Source organism: Somniosus microcephalus, chromosome 7, assembly GCF_052327205.1.
Source record: "Somniosus microcephalus isolate GS21.2 chromosome 7, FLI_Smic_1.0, whole genome shotgun sequence".
Lineage (NCBI taxonomy): Eukaryota > Metazoa > Chordata > Chondrichthyes > Squaliformes > Somniosidae > Somniosus > Somniosus microcephalus.
The window spans coordinates 65,483,747-65,509,034 of NC_140993.1; the positions used below are offsets into that span (position 1 = coordinate 65,483,747).

The following is a 25,288-nucleotide window of genomic DNA, read 5'->3' on the forward strand; positions in this document are numbered from 1 at the left end:
GTCAGGTAGGAGCGGAGAGCGCCTGTGTGACTGACAGAAGCTGGGAGACGGTTGACTAACAGGATCCGCAGAGGAGGCGGGGTTTGTGTGACGGAGAGTGGAGCGTGGCCGAGGAGTGACTGCAGGGGGCGGGGCCCGGCGGGCAGCGGGCGGGGCCTGGGCGTGCAGCGGGCGGGGCCTGGGCGTGCAGCGGGCGGGGCCCGGCTGGTTGGGGCGGAGCCAGGGCGGGGGCGGGGCCAGGCTGAGAGACAAACACTGGGTAGAGGGAGAGCGTGAGACGGAAACTGGTCGCCTGTAGTCCCGGAGATAGGGCAAGGGCCTGAGACAGGGACACGGAGCGAGTGCTGCAGGCCGGCAGAGAGGGCCTGGGCTAAGGCCCGCAGTGAGCTGACACCGTGAGGGAGCGGGAGTGTCCGGGCCAGGCACTGAGAGGGAGGGTGGGAAACCCTGGAGATTTCCTGCAGGGAGAGAGAATCTCCTGGGAGAAATCCTGCAGGAGAGAGGAGAATATTTTGGGAGAAATCTTACAGGAGTGAGGGAAATATTTTGATAAATTCCGCAGGAGGGAAATACCCTAAGATAAATGTTGCAGGGGACAGAAGAAGAACATCCTGAGATAAACCCTACAGTGCGAGAGGGAAGCATCCTGGACAGAAGAAGGTTGCAGACTCCGAGGCTGAAGAGAACAAAATGGAATAGACTGACAGGCAAATAGACATAAGAGAAGTACTAGGGACCAGTATACAGGAAAAGAAAAGCAGGGAGACTGGTGGCAGGAGTGCACAGGAGCTAGAGCAACTAAAGGAAGCCACATAGAGCAACCGCAAAAAGAAACACCGGATAGCATAGGGAAAGACAAAAACACAGAGCCCAAAAAACAGGAAATATACAGAAGAGAGCAAGGAGTAACGGATGCATAATATGCAAGAAAATGCAGAAAGGAGATTGAGTTGGAAATACAACACAATTTAGGCGAAAGGAGGTACAGAGACGCACAAAGGTAAGTAGACTGAAAAAAATAAGGAGCTTGATGTGAGGAAAAAGTGCTGAATTACAGACTGACAGGAGTTCCAAAGAGAATAAGGGAAAACAATAGGCATAGATATCAGCAATGGATGCAAAGAAATGTGCACTGTAAAGAATAGATTGTCAGCCTGCTAACTCATTGATATATAGGTCAACATAGACAAATGAAAGTATAATTACCAGGAACCTACAGACATAAGGTAGAAATGTGAGGAACTGTATTTAGACTAACAAACTAATCTAATATTCTGCACTACTAGAAAAGGGAGGGGAGACAAGTACATATGTAAGTATTGGGCTAAATCTTTTCTAACTGATTTCTGGTATTTTGTCTGCTCTTATGCATTGAAAGATCCTGACTTGGGAGTGGGGTGGGGTAGAGAGGGAAAGTTGTAGCGGAACTAAATGAAATGTCACTGGTGAGGAGGATTGCCAAGTCAGGCAAGTGCTGCGTAGAACTCACTTCTTGATGATTATGCATTCACGTTTAACTCTATACACAAAAATTCCACTGTGTAAATTTACCTAATCATATAAAAAGGATATTGTTGCTCTGAAGGCAAAGAGGTGGACAGTAAAAATGATTGCAAGGATTGGAAAATTTAAGTTATGAGGAAAAGGTGAGGTAATTGGGAATGCCCTCTTTGGAAAAGGGACTTTGAGGTGATTTTAATGGAAGTTTTCAAGACCTGAAGGAAGATGATAACTGATGGTACACGTTCAACATGGTGAAGAGTTCCAATTTTAGAAACACAAGATAAATGAGGAGGTTATAAGTAAGAAGGGAGGTCAAGTTAAATCTTTTCACCCAAAGAGTAATAGAGTTGTGGAATAAGTTACAACAACCACAACTTGCATTTATATAGTGCCTCAGACAAAAATTGACAGAGCCAAAGAAGGAGCTATTTAATGGTGATTAAAAGGTTGGTCAGAGGTTGGTTTTAATCAGGCTCTTAAGAGTTGAGAGTGAGGCAGAGGGGTTTAGGGAAGGAATTCCAGAGCTCAGGCCCTAGATAGTTGTAGGTACAACCACCAATGGTGGGGCGAAGGGAGTGGGAGATGTACAAGAGGCCAGAGTTGGAGGAACGCAGAGTTATTGGATGCTTATATGGCTGGAGGAGATTACTGGAGCGATGGGGAGCAGTGAGGTCATGAAAGGATTTGAACACCGAGATTATCAGGAAAGGCCATTGAAGTGGACAGTATGAATGGGTTTGAGACAATTTAGATTTGTTTTCGTAGAGGGGGATTGAGGGACATTGAAAGGAGGCGAGGCAGATCTGTCAAAATGGGGCAACATTGGGTTAGTCTTTTGCTGTTTCTGAATATTTTAAACATGTAATTATTGCTTTTTGGTATCTTGTGACCCCCCTGCCAGAAAGAGGCCACTCAGGTTGGCATATGGGGCAGATTTGTCTTGTGTGCCTCTTCGAGCTGGCAAACTTCCTGATTCCAACATAATGAAATTTCAGCACGGCTTGCCTCTTTAGTAGACTGCTTTCTCACTGCAGAAAAAATCCTCACACCAGAAATTCTGATCAAAATATCTAATTTTAAGAAAACAAGAACTTGTGTAATCTTTTATCGTCCTTGTAAAAGGGCCCTGACATTAAAGCTTCCCCTGTTAACCTGTTAAAGCTGATCTATGATTTCTTCTGCTGAGCACTAACTAAATTTCCCTCCCCCATCCATCCCTAGATTTCCTCATATTGATCGACACACACCCTCCTGGGAGGGGCGGCTGCTGCTGTGATGAATAAAGACTTGTGCATCCATTCCTGGCCTGGGTCTTACTATCTACCCAGTGAGAAACGATGGGTTTATGGCAAACTGTCGCTCACACCGTGCCAGCTGGCGTTCACATCCGACAAAGAGGGGCTCACGCTGACCAGCTTCAAGCTCTCCTCTATCACCGGCATCAAGAAGGAGGCATCCAGCTTCATATTCAGCTCGCTCACCGTGCTGGTGGGCGGCAGCGAGAAGCACTGGTTCAGCTCGCTGCAACCCAACCGGACGGTGGTGTTCAACGTCATCGAGCACTTCTGGCGGGCGCAGCTGCTCTCTTCCGAAGGGGTGGAGGTTGACCCCGGGCATATGACGAAGGGGAGGGAGCTGATTGGCCTGGCTTCCAGCTCTCGCCAACGCTTGGGAGACACGGCCAAAGTACTGCATCATCAGGGAGAGCAGTTTGATCGCATCATGAAAGGGCTGGACAAGATCGAGTCGGACATGGATGTGGCAAATAGGTATTGGGGTCGTGCGGTGTTTTTTTTTTAAAGAAAATGTGCAAGTTTTTTTAAAAAAAACGAGGGAGCAAGCCCCCAGAAAGGGGAGCTAAAGAGGCAGTACAGTATCCAGTAGGATGTACACTGAGTTAATGGGAACAATTCAGTCCCAAGTGCTACTGTATAGACTGCATGTCTCTGTGCCAGTTCTTACACCTTGTACAAGACACGTTGGGAGCAATTCACTCCTCCAACCTCTTCCTTATGCGTCTGCCCAGAATAAAATCTTGTCCAAGTCACTTGCAATTTCACTTTAACTGCCAACTATCTAATCTTTGACCCTTCATTTGTCACAATACTTCTGCAGCTATCAGTCTGCTCAACCATTCCTTCACCTCCAACTTTGATGCCCCCTTTGTTCCCAGTAAAACCATTACTCTTTCCCACCCTGGTCATTCCCCAGGTATGGCCCTCTTTTAACTCCCTCAAGTTCAAGAGGTACAGACTTGAGCATATCTGCAGCATAATTGGTCTAGCCATCCATTGCCATATCTGACTGGACCACATCAAGCACTATCAGGCCAAATCTGCTTGCTATTCCAGGTTCATCCTGGAAAGCAAAAATAACTGCCCCCACCCTCCCCACCGCGCTTCTCTTCTCATGAACAGTGACGTACAGGAAAAGATTGACTGGTCCATCCAGCCTGCCCCACACAACTACAGTCCCCACCCCACCTGGAAGCCATGTCATCTCCTGGGAGGGGCAAAAAAAACACATTAAAAATCCAGGCCAATTAGGGAAAATAATCTGCAAAATTCATTTCCGACCCCCTTAGGCGTTCAAAACTAGGCCAGGAGACCATCGTGGCCCTGATTAACGTCACCTGTTGTACGAGGTGATCTCCGCCCCAGCAGTATGAGGTGATCTCCACCCCCCAGCTAGAAACAGTCCAATTCCCCCAAGACACTTGCAACTGCGAGAACTCTGTGTTCTTCCAACTCTGACCTCGTGAATCCCCCAGTCCCTTTGCTCCACCATTGGCACCCGTGCCTTCAGCCGATTTTGGCCATGCACTCTTGAATTTTTTCCATAAATCTCTGGCTCTCCACCTCCCTCTCCCCCTTTAAGATTCTCCTTTAAACCCGCCTCTTTGACCAAGCTTTTAGTCACCCCTCTTAATATCTCCTCCTTTATTTCAGTGTCGATTTTTGTCCCATTACACTTCTGTGAAGCGACTTGGGCCGTTTTTCTAGGTTAACGGTGCATTATAAATACAAGTTGTTTGGTACCGTATAAGGTTGCGTGTTTTTCTGTGTCAGTACCTGCACGTGTACAACACACAGTGGGATTAAAAGAGCAATTTACGGCTCGTGTGCAATTTAGTACATGGATAGTGTAAACTATGTTTATATTGGAATGGAGGAGCTGGTATTTTGGAATAGAGCTGGTTGTGTTAAGTGTAGAGATTCAGATTTGCATCCCAGTGCTAGGGGTTGACCGGATACTTTCACTGGTTTGCAGCCAAAAAACATTTGTGCATGAATTTTTCTGTTTTTGTTTGCAACTGAACCTATTGGGACAGTGGGGTTCTGAATCAGTAACCTCTGCACCAGCAGAGCTGGGTCTGGCTATAATGGAAACTCCAGTGATGGGAACTCACCAGGGAGCCTGCAGTAGCAGCTGTGCCAGTTCAAAACAGCCCTGTGTTTGTGCTTTATCATATACTTTTATCTAATATAAAACTTAAAAGTGAATTGGCACTAAGATTGTACTTTTTAATTGTAATGATTTGACTTTTTACACTGCTTCATTTAATTTTAATATTTTCATTTTTAATAATTTAAATAACTTTCTATTTGCATAAAGTTGCCTCAAGCAAAATTTAATGGTGGGACTCCTAATATTGGGACTTGTACCACAGTTAAACTCTTTGGGTACGGTTCTGCTACCCGCTATCAGTGACAGTGCGTAAACTTAGACAGTGAATGTCAGTAGGCTATTTGACCATAGCTGCTCAATCCTGTCCAACCTGAATTATTATTCATTCTCAAGATGTGGGTGTCGCTGGCAAAGCCATCATTTATTACCCATCCCTAGTTGCCCTGCAAACGTGGTGGTGGGCCGCCACCGTCGCCTTTCTTGCAGTTTAATACGGCTTGCTTAGTCACTTCAGAGTCGACCATAGTGGTGTGGTAAAGACCAAGTAAGGTTTCCTTCCCTAAAGTACATTAGTGAATAAATTGTGTTTTTACACCAATCCGACAGATTCATGGTCACTTGTACTGATACTGGATTTTTATTTCTATTTTAAACAGAATTCAAATTTTCAAACTGCCGTGGTGGGATTTGAACTCTCATTCTCTGGATAATTAGCCCAAACCTCTAGATTACTAGTTCAGTAACATAACCACTACACCACCGTACCGTCTGAGTGCACTTTCCAGCAGGGGATCTATTGGATAGCAATCAGATGCTGGTATCCGGGCTAAGTTTTTTTTTTGAGGGGACAGAATGCCCCAGCACCACCTGGCTGGGATCCAGATTGAGACCGCCTTCATTTGTATGGGTTCGTCTCTTGCTGTGCAGCGTAGTTACTAAAAGTTTCAAAAAGACAGGCAGACTGGAACAGGAGGGGGGTAGCCCTGATAATTAACGATGATTGAGGACAGTCGTGAGAAAGGATCTTGAAGTAGAATCAGTATGGGTGAAGATAAGAAATAACAAGGGGCAGAAAACCGAAATAGTTTATAGGCCCCCTAACAGTAGCTATACAATTGGATAGAGTATTAATCAAGAAATAATAGGAGCTTTTAACAAAGATAATGCACTATACGGTAGCATAGTGTTTATGTTACTGGACTAGTACTCCCGAGACGCGAGTTCAAATCCCACCACAAGCTGGGGAATTTAAATTCAGTTAATTAAATAAATCTGGAATAAAAAGCTAGTATCAGTAATGGTGACCATGAAACTATCGGATTGTCATAAAAACCCATCTGGTTCACTAATGTCCTTTAGGGAAGGAAATCTGCCATCCTTTCCTGGTCTGGCCTATATGTGACTCCAGACCCACAGCAATGTGGTTGACTCTTAACTGCCCTCTGAAATGGTCTAGCAAGCCACTCGGTTGTACCAAACCGCTACAATAAACAATAATAAGAATAAAACCGGACAGTGCACCTGGCATCGACCTCGTCACCGACTTCTGACACAACAGAGGCACACCCAGCCCAGTCGAACCTGCAAAGTCCTCCTCACAAACATCTGGGGACTTGTGCCAAAATTGGGAGAGCTGTCCCACAGACTAGTCAAGCAACAGCTTGACATAGTCATACTCACAGAATCATACCTTTCAGCCAATGTCCCAGACTCCTCCATCACCATCCCTGGGTATGTCCTGTCCCATTGGCAGGACAGACCCAGCAGAGGTGGCGGCACTGTGGTATACAGTCGGGAGGGAGTGGCCCTGGGAGTACTCAACATTGACTCCGGACCCCATGTCTCATGGCTTCAGGTCAATCATGGGCAAGGAAACCTCCTGCTGATTACCACCTCCCTCAGCTGATGAATCAATACTCCTTCATGTTGAACACCACTTGAAAGAAGCACTGAGGGTAGCAAGGGCACCGAATTTACTCTGGGTGGAGGACTTCAATGTCTATCACCAAGAGTGGCTCGGTAGCGCCAATACTGACTGAGCCGGCTGAGTCCTGAAGGACACGGCTGCCAGACTGGGCCTGCGGCAGGTGGTGAAAAAACCAACACGAGGGAAAAACCTACTTGACCTCGTCCTCATCAATCTACCTGTCGCAGATGCATCTGTCCATGACAGTATTGGTAACCGTGACCACTGCACAGTCCTTGTAGACACGAAGTCCTGTCTTCACACTGAGGACACCCTCCACTGTGTTGTGTGGCACTATCACCATGCTAAATGGGATAGATTCCAAACATTGAGTCTAGAATTTGGGTCCATAGTTTCAGGATAAGGGGTCGGCCATTTAAGACTGAGATAAGGAGGAATTTCTTCATTCAGAGGGTTGTGAATCTTTGGAATTCTCTACCCCAAAGGGCTGTGGATGCTGAGTTGTTGAGCATATTCAAGGCTGAGATAGATAGATTTTTGGACTCTAGGGAATAGAGGGATATGGAGATTGGGCGGGAAAGTGCAGTTGAGGTTGTAGATCAGCCATGATCTTATTAAATGGCAGAACAGGCTCGTAGGGCCGGAAGACCTACTCCTACTTCTAATGATTTATGTTCTTATGTAACAGATCTCGCAGCTCAAAACTGGGCATCCATGAGGCGCTGTGGGCCATCAGCAGCAGCAGAATTGTATTCCACCACAATCTGTAACCTCATGGCCCGGCATATCCCTCACTCTACCATTATTATCAAGCCAGGGGACCAACCCTGGTTCAATGAGGAGTGTAGAATAGCATGCCAGGAGTAGCACCAGGCGTACCTAAAAATGAGGTGCCAACCTGGAGAAGCTGCAACACAGGACTACATGCATGCTAAGCAGCATGCTATGGACAGAGCTAAGTGATCCCACAACCAACAGATCAGATCAAAGCTTCGCAGTCCTGCCACATCCAGTCGTGAATGGTGGTGGACCATTAAACAACTAACTGGCAGAAGAGACCCCATGAACATCCTCATCCTTAATGATGGCGGAGCCCAGCACGCGAGTGCAAAAGAGAAGGCTGAAGCATTTGCAACCAGAAGTGCCGAGTGGATGATCCATCTTGGCCTCTTCCTGAGGTCCCCACCACTACAGAAGCTAGTCTTCAGCCAATTTGATTCACTCCATGTGATATCAAGAAACAGCTGAGTGCACTGGATACAGCAAAGGTTATGGGCCCTGACAACGTCCCGGCTGTCATGCTGAAGACTTGTGCTTCAGGACTAGCCGCACCTCTAGCCAAGCTGTCCCAGTACAGATACAACACTGAGGAAAATGCCCAGGTATTTCCTGTCCACAAAAAACATGACGCATCCAATCCGGCCAATTCTCGCCCCTTCCGTCTACACTCAATCATTAGCAAAGTGATGGAAGATGTCGTCAATAGTGCTATCAAGCGGCACTTACTCACCAATAACTTGCTCACCGATGCTCAGTTTGGGTTCCGCCAGGACCACTCGGCTCCAGACCTCATTACATTCTTGGTCCACACATGGATAAAGGAGCTGAATTCCAGAGGTGAGTTGAGAGTGACTGCCCTTGACATCAAGGCAGCATTTGACAGTGTGGCATCAAGGAGCCCTATAAAACTGAAGTCAATGTGCTGGAGTCATACCTAGTACAAAGGAAGATGGTTGTGGTATTTGGAGGCCAATCATTTCAGGACATCGCTGCAGGAGTTCCTCAGGGCAGTGTCCTAGGCCCAACCATCTTCAGCTGTTTCATCAATGACCTTCCCTCAACATAAGGTCAGAAGTGGGGATGTTCGCTGATGATTGCAGTGTTCAGTTCCATTCACAACTCCTCAGATAATGAAGCAGTCATGCGATGTGGGCATCACTGGCAAGGCCAGCATTTATTGCCCATCCTTAATTGCCCTCGAGAAGGTGGTGCTGCCTTCTTAGAACATAAGAAGCAGGAGTAGGGCAATCGGCCCCTCGAGCCTGCTCTGCCATTCAATAAGATCATGGCTGATCCAATCTTGGCCTCAGCCTCAACACCACTTTCCAGCTCTCTTCCCCATATCCCTTGACTCCCTTGTCGTTCTTGAACCGCTGCAGTCCATGTGCTGAACATACTCCCATCGTGATACTTCCTTGTAGTAATTTGATACAACTGAGTGGCTTGCTAGGCCATTTTGGAGGGCAATTAAGAGTCAACCACATTGCTGTGGGTCTGGAGTCACGTATAGGTCAGACCAGGAAAGGATGACCAAAAACTTAACTAGACCAACCGCATCAATACTGTGGCTAAAAAGAGCAGCTCAGAGGCTCGGTATTGTGTGGTGAGTGTCTCCCTTCCACCATCGACAAGACACAAGTCAGGAGTGTGATGGAATACTCTCCATTTGCCTGGATGAGTGCAGCTCCAACAACACTGAAGAAGCTCGACACCATCCAGGACAAAGCAGCCCACTTGATTGATACCCCATCCACCACCTTAAACATTCACTCCCTCCACCACCGGCGCACGGTAGTTGCAATGTGTACCATCTACAAGATGCACTGCAGCAACTCGCCAAGGCTTCTCAGACAGCACCTCCCAAACCCGTGATCTCTACCACCTAGAAGGACAAGGGCAGCAGGCGCATGGGAACACCATCACCTGCAAGTTTCCCTCCAAGTCACACACCATCCTGACTTGTAAATTTATTGCCGTTCCTTCATCATCGCTGGGTCAAAATCCTGGAACTTCCTTCCTAACAGCACTGTGGGAATACCTTCACCACACGGACTGCAGTGGTTCAAGTAGGTGGCTCACCACCACCTTCTCGAGGACAGTTAGGGATGGGCAATAAATGCTGGCCTTGCCAGCGACGCCCACATCCCAGGAACGAATAAAAAAAATTGTAGGGGACTTTAATCTTCATATAGATTGGGCAAATCAAATTGGCATGGTTAGTCTGGAGGACGAGTTTATAGAATGCATTCAAGACAGTTTCCTAGAACAATACATCATGAAACCAACCAGGGAAGCAGATCTTGTTTTGTGTAATGTGACAGGGTTAATTAGTAATCTTATAGTAATCTAGAGAAGTGATCATAATATGATAGATATTCACATTGAGTTTGAGAGTGACATCCTTAAGTCCAAAGCTAGAGTCTTAAACTTAAAGCCAATTACATAGGTATGAGGGGAGAGTTGGCTACGGTAGATTTGGAAATTAGATTAAAAGGTATGATGGTAGATAAGGAATGGCAAACATTTAAAGAAATATTCCAAAATTCTCAACGAATATACATTCCATTGAGAAATAAAAACACCACAGGAAAAGTGATCCATCCGTGGCTGATTAAATAAGTTAAGGATAGTATTAAATTAAGAGGCTCATAATTTTGCGAAGAATATTAAGTAGTAAGCCTGAGGATTGGGAGAGCTTTAGAAACCAGCAAAGGATGACCAAAAAAATTGATAAAAAGGGAGAAAATAGAATGAAAGTAAGTTGGTAAGAAATATAAAAACAGATTGTAAGAGCTTCTACAAATATGTAAAAAGGAAGAGAGTAGCAAAAACAAGCGTTGGTCCCTTTAGAGGTTGAAACAGGAGTAATTATATTGGGGAACAAGAAAATGGCAGAGACTTTATACAAATATTTTGTATCTGTCTTTACTGTAGAAGAAACAAAAAGTATACCAAAAATAGTGGGGAATCAAAGGACTAATGAGAGTGAGGAACTTAAAGTAATTACGATCAGTAGAGAAAAAGTACTTGAGAAACTAATGGGACTAAAAGCCAACAGATCCCCTGGACCTGACGGCCTACATCCTAGGGTTCTAAAAGTTGTGGCTGGAGAGATAGTGGATGCATTGGTTGTGATCTTCCAAAATTCCCTAGATTCAGGAATGGTCCCAGCAGATTGGAAGGTAGCAAATGTAACCCTGCTATTCAAGAAAGGAGGGAGAGAGAAAGCAGGCCAGTTAGCTTGACATCATTTGTTGGGAAAATGCTGGAATCCATTATGAAGGAAGTGATAACGGGACACTTAGAAAAATCATAATATGAATAGGCAGAGTCAACATGGTTTTATGAAAGGGAAATCATGTTTGACAAATTTATTAGAGTTTTTTGAGGCTGTAATTAGCAGGGTAGATAAAGAGGAACCAGAGAATGTAGTATTTGATTTTCAAAAGGCATTCGATAAGGTGCCACATAGAAGGTTGTTACGCAGGATAAGGTCCCACATAAGAGATTAGCGTGCAAAATTAAGGCACATGGGATTGGGGGCAAGGTATTGACTTGGATAGAGAACTGGTTGGCGGACAGAAAGCAAAGAGTTGGAATAAACGGGTCGTTTTCCGAGTGGCAGGCAGTGACTAGTGGGGTACCGCAAGGATCGGTCCTAGGACCCCAGCTGTTCACAATATATATTAATGACCTGGACGAGGGAATTGGATGTAATATCTCCAAATTTGCAGACGACACAAAGCTGGGTGGGAGGGTAAGCTGTGAGGAGGATGTCGTGAAACTCCAGTACGATTTGGACAGGTTGGGTGATTGGGCAGAAACATGGCAAATGCACTATAATGTGGATAAATGTGAGGTTATCCACTTTGGTGGCAAAAACAGGAAGGCAGATTATTATTTGAATGGCAATAGATTGGGAGAAGGGGAAGTGCAAAGAGACCTGGGTGTTCTTGTGCACCAGTCGCTGAAGGTAAGCATGCAGGTGCAGCAGGCGGTTAAGAAGGCAAATGGTATGTTGGCCTTCGTAGCAAGAGGGTTCGAGTACAGGAACAAGGATGTCTTGCTACAGTTGTACAGGGTCTTGGTGAGACCGCACCTTGAGTATTGTGTGCAGTTTTGGTCACCTTACCTGAGGAAGGACGTTCTTGCCATGGAGGGAGTGCAGCGAAGATTCACCAGGCTGATACCTGGGATGGCAGGAATGACGTATGAGGAGAGATTGTGTCAATTGGGCTTATACTCACTGGAGTTTAGAAGATTGAGAGGGGATCTCATCGAAACCTATAAAAGTCTGTCAGGCCTGGACAGACTAGATGCAGGAAGGATGTTTCGGATGGCCGGGGAGTCCAGAACCAGGGGTCATAGTCTAAGGATAAGGGGTAAGCCATTTAGGACTGAAATGAGGAGGAACTTCTTCACCCAGAGAGTGGTGAACCTGTGGAATTCTCTGCCACAGAGGGCGGTGGAGGCCAGTTCATTAAATATATTCAAGAAAGAGTTGGATATATTTCTTGAGGCTAAAGGGATCAAGGGATATGGGGAGAAGGCAGGGACAGGGTACTGAATTTGGATGATCAGCCATGATCCCATTGAATGGCGGAGCAGGCTCGAAGGGCCGAATTGCCTACTCCTGCTCCTATCTTCTATGTTTCTATGGGTTTGGGGGTAATGTATGGATGGAGGATTGGTTAACGGACAGAAAACCAAGTAGGGATAAATGGGTCATTTTCAGATTGGCAGGCTGTAACTAGTGGGGTGCCACAAGGATCAGTGCTTGGGTCTGAGCTATTAATGACTTAGATGAAGGGACTGAGTGCAATGAATCCAAGTTTGCTGATGATACAAAGCTAGGTGGGGAAGTAAGCTGTGAGGAGGACACAAAGCGCCTGCAAAGGGATATAGACAGGTTAAGTGAGTGAGCAATAAGGTGGCAGATGGAGTATAATGTGGAGAAATGTGAGGTTATTCCCTTTGGTACGAAGAATATGAAAACGGAGTTATAGGGGTCGATTTTCTCGAACCTGTTAGGAAGAAGGCGGGACTTCAACTTTCGGGTTTTTGACCCGCCTACATCGACGTCCGGCCAATCCGCACGATTTCCCCTTGATTGACCTTGTTGAGCCCGCCTAGCGGGCTCAGCAGGCCAATTAAGTGCCACCCGGCAACAGGTGACGTCACAGACTGAAATTTCATCTGTCAAGAGTTCTTGACAGATGAAATATCAGTGTTTCACAGCTGTTTGAAGCTGTGAAACACTTGACAGTCTGAGTTCTGACATGAGTCCTTCTGCACAGACTCAGAACTCTTACCGGCACTCAAAGCTGAAGGCTGTCACTTTTCACAGATCGCAGCCGTTCAGCTTTCAGTGCCGGGTGAGTGATGCGCTTCCGACGGATACAGGAAGAAAGGCTGTTAAGGTAAGTACAGGTAAGTAAAAGTTCTTTACACATTTTAGACACACCAAACACACTTAACCTTTGCACTCATGCACCCATCACTCACCTAAGCGCCGACATCGCGACTCCTTCAACCCGACAGCCCGACTCCTCTAACCTGGCGTGGTTTGGAGCCGTCGGGAAACCCACACGAAACCCCTCAAAATAGGGATTAGGCTAAAAACTGCCTGTTAACAGGCAGTTAATTGGCACTAATCCTTTCCCGCCTGGTTTCGGCGGGTTCCAGTGCGGGGCGGGTACCCGCCGCCCCTGAAACTTACGTGGGGCGGGGTTTTGGGCGGGATGGTGTTGGGACCCCCGAATTTGGGATTCCCCCCCCCACATGCCTGAAACCCCGCCTGATGGCTCCAGGAAAATCTAGCCCATAGTCTCAAGATAAGGGGTTGGCCTTTTAAGACTGAGATGAGGAGCAATTTCTTCACTCGGAGGGTTGTGCATCTTTGGAATTTTCTGCCCCAAAGGGCTGAGTCGTTGAGTATATTCAAGGCTGAGATAGATATAGATTTTTGGACTCTAGAGGAATCAAGTGATAGGGCAGGAAAGTGGAGTTGAGGTTGATGATCAGCCATGACCAGATCCTCGGGGAGCTATGGAAATTTGTTTTTGCTTTCTGCAGGCATTTCTAAGGTACTAAAACACAGTTGCAGTGGTGGTAGATTTAATGTGGATTTGCTGCAGGACCACGTACGTTCCTTCACACCTGCAGTCTGACCTAGTTTTTGAGGGATTGCATTGTACAAGGACAAGTTTGACTCAGTCTGTCACTGTGCCTTACCTGGAGACAGCTGCACTGTGGTGGTTAACCAAAGGGAATTAAATATTCTTTGCCCTGTGTATATTATATTTTTCTGGAATACATAAAATCTACTAATATACCTCTTGGGCTGTTATTCCTGGGCTGAGGAGGCATAAGAACGATTGGAAGAATGGGTCTGAGGCAAGCTGGGGAGCAAGTGGCAGGCAAGAGCCTAGACTTGTCAGAGTCTGGGAGATCCATTGTTTTGGGAGGGAGAGCAGGTCAGCTGTGGAGTGAAGTGCAATCTACCAGTGCAGTGTGTTTTCCCGGAATTAATTCTCTGGATATTATATTGCTTGTTTTTTGGGATGAGGGCAATGCTGGCAAGGTCGGATTTAATGCCCATCCATGGCTGTCGTGAGAAGGTGAGGTGAGCCTTTTCCTTGAACCGCTGCAGTCCTTGTGCTGACGGGCTCCCATGAAGGTGTTGGTGCAGGGTAGCAATGAGGAAGGAGCAGCAATATATGTCCATGTCAGAATGGTGTGTGACTTGGAGGTGATGCGTTCCCATGACATTGGTGGTCTTGTCCTCAGTGGCAGAGGTGACTGGGCTGGGAGGTGCTGTCAAAGTAAACTTGCACTATAGATAGTATACTGCAGGAAGAGTGAGCCAGTGTGGAGGGGTTGAATCTTGAGTCTAGTAGCATGGCTGCTGATCAAGCAGACTGTGTTGTCCTGGATAATATGGAGCTACTTGAGTGTATTTGGCTCTGCATCCATCCAGGGGAATAGTGAGTATTCCATCACATTCCAGACATGAGCCTTGTAGATGGTGGAGAGGCTCTGAGAGAACAGAAGGTGAGCCACTCATCGCAGAGTATCCAGCCTCTGCCATGCACTTGCAGCTGCAGTATTGATCAGGCTGGCCCAGTTCAGCTTGTGGTCAGTGGTGACCTCCCAGGATGTTGATGGCGAAGGACTCTCTAATAGCGGTGCCATTGAAGGTTGGGGTGGTAGTTCGACCTTTTCTTGTTGCTGATAGTCATTTGCAGACATATGTGGCATAATAATTGTAACCCGCTACTTCTCGGCCCTGAATATTGTCCAGGCCCTGCTGGAAGCTGCCATGGGCTGCTTCATTATCGGAGGAGCTGTGAATGGAGAATGGACAACTGATCATCCTATAGCCACTCTACAATCATAGTCTTCCAGACACATGTTTCATGATCTCAATAAATGTGAGAAGTCACATTGGGATTGATATAATGGAAGGGAATGATAAAGGGTTTGTTTGTGCTTCAGTCAGAGTGCTGTGTTCATCTGGATTTAATTACTTTTTTTATCTTTGGAGAGACACATTTCACTTCAGTGATCCCTGAATGCAAGGATTTTTTTCCCCTGCCCTGACTAAATATGTTTTTTTGTGTGTAACTAGTGCTGTGCCAATTAAAGGAAAGGTGCGAGGGAAGCAGTTGCTGTACAAACTTTTACCCTGTCCGGTGTACATTAGGGGGCACACAGGCTGACAGCTGACATGTCTGCAGCACTCCTCATGGTACAGAAATATGCCTGAGCACTTCACAGGGCAGAAGGAAAAAGTGGACACCGAGCAGGTGGGGAAAGGTGAAAGGATAAAAACGCAGTCAGAAAGAAGGGTATTTAGGAGGTTTTTTGAAAGCAGGGAGTTCGAGGGAAGGGACTGAAAGAGAACACACCACTGATGGAACTGAGGATGAGGAGGGTACGGTAGTGTAGTGGTTATGTTACAGAGCTAGTAATCCAGAGGCCGTGATTTCAAATCCCACCATGGCTGGCCTATATGTGACTCCAGTCCCACACCAATATGGCAGACTCTTCACTGCTCTCTGAAGTGGCCTGGCAAGCCACTCAGTCCGGTCAACCAGGGATTTCCAGCAACGGCCACAGCCCGGCAGTGATTTTTTTTAAAAACGGCATTGAAGGAGCGGGAAGTGACTGCAGGGCCATGCGCTGAAGGAGGCTCAGACAAAACCAGTATGAAAGTCAGGACAAAGATCTTGTCGCTGCAGCAGATTAGGAGGAAACAGAGACCCAAAATGGCAGGCCACAAGGAACCCGAAAAACAGACTACAAAAATTGTAGGTTGAGATTTTAGGAGATTGGGGATGATTTTATGCAGAAAGCATTCCTTCCAACCTTCCCATTCTCGTTTTACCTGAAGACGCTAAAACTGTTGCATTCTGCTATAAATTCAGTCTAGTGGTGTTTCGTGCCTAGAAATATGAGATTTAGTTTAGTCTCTGCACCTTGAGATTTAGTCTAATTTTATTTAATAGTTTTCAAGTGAAATCTATTTGTAATTTTATTCCAATTTTTATTCCCCAATAGTCAAAAAATGTTGTTCCAGGTACGGAAGTGTAATGGTTATATTGCTGGACTATTATTAGAGAATATGAGTTCAAATCCCACCATGGCAGTTTAAGAATTTGAATACAGTTTTAATAAAAAGCTGGCACCGGTAAAAGTGACCAAGAAGCTGTTGGATTGTCGTAAACAGAACTGGTTCACCAATGTCCTTTTAGTGAAGGAAACCTGCTGTCCTTGCTGGTCTGGCCTATACACGCCAGTGTGGTTGACTCAAGTGACTGAGCAAGCTGCATCAAACCGCAATAAAGAAGACGGCCCACCACCACTTTCTCAGGGCAACTAGGGATGGGCAATAAATGCCAGCCTTTGCCAGTGATGCCCACATCCCAAGAATGGATCGAAAAATGAATTAAGAAAAAAATATGATTCTGAATTTGGTTTCAGTTTTAAGAAATTTACTGATTGATCTTAAAATTTAACACTGAGTGAGAGTGCCTTATCATTTTTTGTTTTCGGGATGTGGACGACATTGGCAAGACCACATTTATTGCCCATCCCAAGTTACCCTGAGAGAATTAAGGGAATTAACCACGTAATGTTGGACTGGAGCCACATGTAGGCCCAAGCCAGGTAGGCGTTGCAGGTTGCCTTGCATGAAGGATGTTGGTGATCCGGTTGGGTGTTTACAACAAACTGACAGCCTCCCATGGTTATTTTTTTGGTGCAAACCCACAGATTTATTGAATTCAATTTCACAACTTGCCATGCTGACTTTTGAACTTGTGACCACTTGATGCTAGTTCAGTACCGTAACCACTAGGTTAAAATAATTAGTTAATGCTTGCTCTAAAATATTGCTGTCAAGTGTTTATGTCTTTTTACCAGGGGATGGAGGATCAGAAGACCTACCCTTAATTTCTCATTTTATTGAGCATTTTAGTCGAGTTCATGAACACTGCTTGAGGCATTCTGCGAAGGTTGACACGAGGCTTAAATCCTCTCTTTGCCCCTCCATGCTTGTGAATCGAAACTTCTGTAATAAGATGACCAGTGAAAAATCTTTCTTTAATTTCCTCGTGACAGGCTGCTAACTGAGTTGGAGTCTCCACCATGGTGGCCGTTCAGCAGTCGCCTCCGAAAGACTCAACAGGAAGCGAAGAATCAGCCGGAATCCCCGCCCTCTGCCTCGAAGGCTTTTGGGAAGGAAGGCTTGATACTAAAAGTCCCTGTCCTTTACTCCCAGGGTCCGGACCCCAACCTCAAACAAGGAGCACTCGCGGTCCTTTGCTCGGGGCTGGAAATCAGCGATTCAAACTCGCAACTTGTGCACAAGTACCGACGGGAGGAGGTTGATGACGTTAAAGTGCAGAGCCCTTATGAGATGGTTGTCCGCCAGAGGTTCATTGGGAAGCCCGACATCTCCTTTACCCTGCAGTCTGCAAGGATGACTGATGTTGTTTCCATTGTCGAGATACAATATTCCAAAAAAGTGCAATTCAGGGAGGACCTGTTGGGACTCTTCAGACCAGAGGACTCCCCTGTTTCAGAGAACCTCGGCATGGGTGGCTCCATATGGAATGCAGGTAGGGAAAATTTCAGTTCTTAAGGGCCATGGTCACTGTGCTTGTGTATAGAAGAGTTGCCACAATACAATGGCGCTTCTGAATAAAAGGTTATTATGAAACTAGGAACATGTGAGAATATTTAGAGACAGGACAAGCCCTTGGACTCAAACATGCCTACCTATTTTATATAGATAAACCCCACTGATCCGCTGCCTTATTGCAATATTCGAACCCTACTCCCTCTAGACTAAAAGTCGTCTTTTGAACTTGTATACTGTTTGCTTCAACAGCCTTCCCATGGCAACTTATTCTACAAGCTGATTACCATTTCTGTAGAAAAAGGTCTGTCTAACATCACCTCATACTCCCAACATTTTAATTTTTAAATTGTGTTGAGGGAATGAGCCATAAAACCGATTCAGAAAAATACACCATCTTATGAAAGAATTCTGGCCTTATTAAAACAGGACAAACTGGGTTTGGAAATTTAGAAACCGAACGATGAACTAGCTGTGAAAGCATTCTGGCTATTGAGATAAGGTAGTTGTTGACCCTGAATAAATAACCTTATTGAAACAGAAGGTGCATGGCTCCGACAGGCTGACCCTTTTGGAAAAAAACAATGGTTCACCCTGGATAAGGTGTTCTAATTTACACTTCGTAAAGAAGCACATAAAGTAAGGAACATCTGCCCTCGTAAAGATGACATCAAGTAAGAACCACCTGCTGTCACACTGTTTTTTACATGGTAAACTTAGAACACCTTGAGATGAGACACGAGTCTGGCAGGGGTCAGCCGAAAAATTACTAGAGATAATTAGCTTACATCAGCAGGAAACCTTAAAGGAAATACCACTGGAAAAGGGTATAAATATTGAACTCTCAAATGGGATAACAGACTCGCTTTAACCGGGCAAAGCGATTCTCGGCTTCAGAGGCGGCTCTGTAAGTCTCCAACTCTTTGTACCTCGGGGATCAAAGGTATTTAATTTTGGTGGATATCCTGTAGAACACCAAGAACTGTAAAACTGTAGCGATGTTAAGATTTGAAAGTAAGGTTCTCTGATAAGATTGTAAGCTTTCTCTTTTTGGAACTGTTAATGTTGCGATTGACTCACCAACTGTAAATTACATGTCGGTTCTTTAATAAATCTATATATTTTTAGAATTGTCTCAAGACTTCTGTATCAAGAACTTGTGAACTCAATCTCTGTACACTCTTTGGTGAGGAGTTGCAGAATTCTGGGGGAGTTTCCGGACCCTCATAATATCCAGAACGTTACAGTCTAGCTAAACTTATTAAAAGTGCTATCTGGAGGACAGTAACATTCTCTGGTTGTTCCTTTCCTTTAGGGGGAGAGATAGTCCAGACCTTTAGACCCAATTAAGCGTCTTTAGGATTCGGCTACCTCAAACTTTAGTTGAAAGTGAACTTCTTGAGAAATACGCCTGATCCGGGGTAGCCCTAAAGGGGCTAGGACTGGTAATTATCCCTTCAGTGTTGCCTGGTGTTTAAATTCATAGAATCATAGAATGATACAGCACAGAAGGAGGCTATTTGGCCCATCGTGCCTGTGCCGGCTCTCTGGTAGAGCTATCCAATTAATCCCACTCCCCTGCTCTTTCCCCAGAGCCCTGTAAATTTCTTCCTTTCAAGTATTTATCCAATTCTCTTTTGAATGTTACTATTGAATCTGTTTCCACTACCCCTTCAGGCTGTGCATTCCAGATCACAATAACACGCTGTGTTTTTTAAAAAAAAAAAAAGTTTCCTCATGTTGCCTCTGGTTCTTTTGCTTAATTCTGAGTCCTCTCTGGTTACGACCCTTCTGCCACTGGAAATAGTTTTTCCTTATTTACTCTATCAAAACCATTCATGATTTTGAACACCTCTATCAAATCTCTTCTTTTTCTCTGCTGTAAGGAGAACAAACCCAGCTTCTCCAATCACTCCACGTAACTGAAGTCCCTCATCCCTGGTACCATTCTAGTAAATCTCTTCAGCACCCTCTCCAAGGCCTTAACATCCTTCCTAAAGTGTGGTGCCCAGAATTGGACACAATACTCCAGCTGAGGGCGAACCAGTGTTTTATAAAGGTTTAGCATAACTTCCTTGCTTTTGTACTCTATGCCTCTATTTAGAAAGCCAAGGATGCCTTATGCTTTTTTAATAGCCTTCGCAACTTGCTCTGCTACTGTCAAAGATTTGTATACGTACACCCCAGGTCTCTCTCTTCCTGCACCCCCTTTAAAATTGTACGATTTAGTTCATATTGCCTCTCCTCATTCTTCTTACCAAGATGTATCACGTCACACTTCTCTGCGTTAAATTTCATCTGCCATGTATCTGCCCATTTCACCAGTCTATGTCCTCCTGAAGTCTTACACTATCCTCCTCATTGTTTGCTATATTTCCGAGTTCCGTATCATCTGCAAACTTTGAAATTATGCCCTATATACCCAAGTCCAGGTCATATATATCAAGAAGAACGGTGGTCCTAATACCAAACCCCGGGGAACACCACTGTATACCTCCAGTCTGAAAAACAACCATTTATCACTACACTCTGTTTTCTTAGCCAAATTTGTATCCATGCTGTCACTGTCCCTTTAATCCTATGGGCTTTAATTTTGCTAACAAGCCTATTATGTGGTACTTTATCAAACACCTTTTGAAAGTCCATATACACAACATCAACTGCACTGCCCGCATCAACCCTCTGTTACTTCATCAAAGAACTCGATCAAGTTAGTCAAACATGGTTTGCCTTTAACAAATCCGTGGTGATTTTCATTTATTGGCCCATACTTTTCCAAATGCCAATTAATTTTGTCCCGAATTATTGTCTCAAAGTTTCCCCACCACCGACGTTAGGCTTACTGGCCTGTAGTTGCCGGGTTTATCCCTCTCTCTTTCTTTTAAACAGGGTTGTAACTTATGCAGTCCTTCAGTCCTCTGGCACCACCCCAAAATCCAAGGAGGATTGGTTGATTGTGGCCAGAGCCTCACAATTTCCACCCTTCCTTCTCTTAGTAACCTAGGATGCAACCCATCCAGACCGTGTGACTTTTCTACTTTGAGGACTGCCAACCCTCTATTTTTATCTTATCCAATATCGCTGCAACCTCCTCCTTTACTGCTACATTGGCAGCATTCTTTTCTCTAGTGAAGACAGAAGCAAAGTATTCATTTAATACCTCAGCCATGCCCACTGCCTCCACAAGAAGATCTCCATTTTGCTCCCTAATCGAATCTGCACCCCCCCCCCCCCCACCACCCCTTTCTGTGACTAACTTTTACTATTTATGTGTTTATAAAAGACTTTTGAGTTCCCTTTTATGTTGGCCACTAATCTATTATCATACTCTCTCTTTGCCCCTCTTATTCCCTTTTTTAGATAGCCTCTGCACTTTGGATATTCATCTTGATTCTCTTCTGTATTATGAATCTTACAATTGTCATAAGTCTCCTTTTTCTGTTCCATTTTAACCTCTATATCTTTAGTCATCCAGGGAGCTCTAGCTTTGGATGCCCATCCTTTTCCCCCCATGGGAATGTGTCTACTCTGTACCTGAACCATCTTCTCTTTGAAGGCCTCCCATTCTTTACCATAGTGAAGATTCAATGTAGAGTAAAGGAATTTGGTTCACAATGAGCTGACATCATCGACTCCCTACAGCGCCTTTCACGACCTCGGCAGCGCAAAGCGCTTTCCAGCCAATGAAGCACTTTTGAAGTGTAGTCAATGCTGTAGTGTAGGAAACATGGCAGACAATGTGCGCATAGCAAGGTCCCACAAACAACAATGAGATAATCACCAGATAATTTGTTTTAGTGCTGTTGGTTGAGGGATAGATATTGGTCAGGACACCAGGGAGAACTCCACTGCTCTTCTCCGAAATAGTGCCATGGGATCTTTTATATCCACTTGAGAGGGCAAACGGGGCCGCGGTTTAACGTCTCATAAAAGTACTCAGTACTGCACTGAAGTGTCGGCCTAGATTTTGTGCTCACATCTCTGGAATGGGGCTTGAACCCACGACTTGGAGGCGAGACTGCTGCCACCGAGCCATGGCAAACACATATATATTTGAAGTAATGGAGTGTAGCTGCCGAGGCCAGCTCGTGTTTTTCATAGAAGCCCATTTCAGGCAGTATGGATGAAAATTTGTACCAGGATGACTAGCTTTTTGGCATGAGGGGGAGACGGGTTGTTAATGTGAATTGGGAGGGGTCATTTGGGAAGGAAGAAGTGGAGAATAGAGAGTGGGAACTGTTTAAATGCAAGTTCCTTTGTTTTTTAACAAAGCTCCCTCTTTCCATCCAACTCGTTGCACTACGAGGATTTAAAATCCATGCATATGTTTTGCTGTTGCCTTGCATTCCAGAATGAGGGTAGACATACAGCGAGGGAGATGGAGAATGAGGTTGTAGGGTCACTAGTTGGCACTCACTGTCTGGGCTGACGCATGAAGAATTTTCGCTTAGACATGTTATTGGAGGGTGCCTAGCAATTGTGGATCCCTATCTCAGCGAGAGTCTGTAATTTAGTTTAAAAATGCATTTTAAGGTAAGGCATTGCTTTCCCCGGGGAGAAACCGAAATTTTGAGTGTGTGCATGCGCATTTAGACTGTAACCTGACAACTGGGGAAAGATTATGAAACTATAAACTTGTTTATGGAACTATCGCCTTCCTTCCCCATCTCCCATCAGTTGTGATCATTGTTGTCACTAGGTACTAAAAAGGAAAATTACACCTACGTCACTTCTTTTATGATGCTCTTATACCATAATTTCAAATTGCTTCTATAATTATTAGCACCTTTTGTGACAGACCTGTAATTCACCTTTTATATTACACAACTCAGAGTACTCTCTCCAGGCACAATCTGATTTGGGATGGACAAAATCTGTCATTGTACTGCTCTGACACGCCTTCCTTAAATCACCCCCGCCTCAGCACCTCTTCCTCCTTTAAAGAGCCTGATAAAAATCCACTTCTTCGATCGTGCTTTCGGTCTTACCCACTAACTTTTCTGTTTTTCCTTCTTTTCTTCTGTGAAGCACTTGAAGATGTCTATCTATGTGAAGACTGTTACAGAAATGTAAGTTGTGACTGGTTATAACCATTGATGTAGATGTAGTGTGAAAAGGTCACACGCTATTAAAATACAAGTGTTCATGTCCTCTTGTTCTGCAACTAAAGACCGATCGAAGTTTACAGCACAGAAGGGGGCCATTCAACCTATCCTGTCTATGGCAGCTCTTTGCTGGAGCAGTCTAAAAACTAATCCCACTGTCTGCTGTCTCCCAGTTGCCTCATGTTTTAATCTACTGTAAATGTTTATCTACTCTTCCTCTAAAAGATGCGCTGATTTCTGCCTCAACTACTCCCTGCGGGAAAGCATTCTATACGCTTAACTCTGTCGAGGAATTTCTCCCAACTCCTCTCTCCGCTCTCTTGGTCTCTTGGTAGCTTATGTACACTTGAACCAACCCTTTCGGATAAGACATTAACTGAAGTTCCTCATCACTGACTTCCACAGCCAGATGATGGGGTGAATAATAAAAGGCTTATTCACCCTATCAAAAGCCTTAGTAATTTAAAAAACCCTCCAATAAATCTTAGCCTTCTCTGTTCCAGTGGAAATAAATCTAGTGTTTCAGGTCTCTCCTCATAAGTATAGCTTCTCATTCCTGGTATCATCCTGGTGAATAAGTATTATTGGCCTTTTTTTAATGGCTTTATTATCTAGTTGCATTCACACTTTCAAGGAATTATGTATTTGAATCATTGGATCTCTCTGTTGTTCCCCACCTTTCGGTGTCTTTCCATTGAGTGTGTACACCAATTCCTTACTTTTCCTCCCAAAATGCATGACTACACTCTTCTTCACATTAAATTGCATTTGCCACCTGCTTACCCAGTCTGGTAACCTATCTATATCCACAGTTTAATCTGGTTACGTACACTTGAACCAACCCTTTCGGATAAGACGTTAAACTGAGGCTCTGTCTGCCCTCTTGGGTGGATGCATGCTTCCGTGGCACTATTCAAAGAAGAGCAGGGAGTTCTCCCTGGTGTCCTGGTCAATATTTATCCCTCAACTAACGTCACTGCAACAGATTATATGGTCATTATCTCATTGCTGTTTGTGGGAACTTGCTGCCCACAAATTGGTTGCCATGTTTCCTACATTACAACAGAGACTGCATTTCAAAAGTAATTAATTGGCTGTAAAGTGCTTTGGGATGTCCTGAGATCGTGAAAGGTGCTATCTAAATGCAAATGCAAGTTCTTTATTTTTATCTTTTCTTTTCCTATCTTCCTTTTCTTTTCTTTTCCATTCTTTGAACAGCATTGGGGTTGGGGCTATAATGCATATAGGGGGAAAAATTCAGTATCACCCCGTTTGGGGCGCCATTATCGTCCGTGCGCAAAGTTTAGCGCCTGGTGCTAATTATCGCTTCCAAGACCAAACTTGGCTTTTATCGTCCCTGGAGGTGATTGGAGTGCTAAATCGGGCGCTTCACACCTGTCTTAAGATGCAAAGGCTGAGGAGCGAGGCGCTACCTCACCGCTGGCGAAGCAAGGAAGGGCAAATCAAAATAAATCTGCAAAGTGCTGCTCAGTACTCAAAACTCCTTCACACAGAGTTGAATCTCTCCAGAAGTTTCTCTCTCTCAGAATACGTGGTGCAAAAATGTCAGCGACCAAAAAAGGCAGGAAGCGGTCGCCTTTAAGTAGCGCTCCCCCAGTCCCTTTCTGACAGCAAAACGCTCCCCTCAACCTGTCGTTGCTAGCGGCAGGCAGTAAGGCAGGAGGCGCCACTCGACTGACGTCACAATCTGCCGGCGCAGGAGATCGTGGCGGTAGTGTTTAGCGCCGCTGCAAAAAGTCTAGTTAATTTCATGAGCAGCGCAAACATCGCCGCGTCCGGGCGCTAGTTGCTTTGCGCCCCATTAGCGCCCTCTTAAGGTGCTAACGGGAGGCGCAAACAACTGAATTTTCCCCCCATAGTCTGTTATGCATATTCCACTGCCCTGAATTTGTTTGGAAGATTTATACTGTCCAAGTTGACAGAAGTCTTGTGCTGAGGAATAAGATTTATCTTTTCTGCTTTGCATCAGGAATAGTACAGGTTATGTTAGTGTTGCTTATAATGATGGTCAGGGGAGGGGATAATCCAGAGGCTCACCTGCATTCTTCGGTAGGCAACCTGCTCCATGTATTTTTGTGTTTGAATTAGTATTGGTGCCAGACTTGGATAGATTAAAATCTGTAGAAACAGCCCTTGCAGGAGAAATTTGAGAAAGTCTTGGCAACAATTGTTTGTATGATGTGGCTACAGAAACGGGCCAGTTATTCAAACATTTTCATAATTGGCGAATGGACTAAATTCCCATCCATTCAGACCTGGTATACATAGGAAAGTACAGAACCAGAAAAGGCTCTGCACTTCATCTGGCCAAAAACTAATACCTTATAACCGCTGATTCCCTCAAATACCTTTCCAATTCTTTCTTGAATTTTTCTGCAACATCTGCCTCTCAGACTCCAT

The 25,288-nt window shown here is 45.0% G+C and overlaps 1 protein-coding gene across 1 annotated transcript in view; it reads left to right on the forward strand.

Moving 5' to 3' along the window:
• Nucleotides 1–253: 253 nt before the first annotated feature.
• Nucleotides 254–25,288, forward strand: part of snap47 (synaptosome associated protein 47) — a 39,434-nt gene continuing 14,399 nt past the window's right edge. The window contains exons 1-3 of the mRNA XM_085992525.1: nt 254–1,000; nt 2,725–3,272; nt 17,243–17,742. Coding sequence (XP_085848651.1) covers nt 2,779–3,272; nt 17,243–17,742 — 994 coding nt within the window. The 5' untranslated portion in view covers nt 254–1,000; nt 2,725–2,778. The remainder of the gene's footprint in view (nt 1,001–2,724; nt 3,273–17,242; nt 17,743–25,288) is intronic.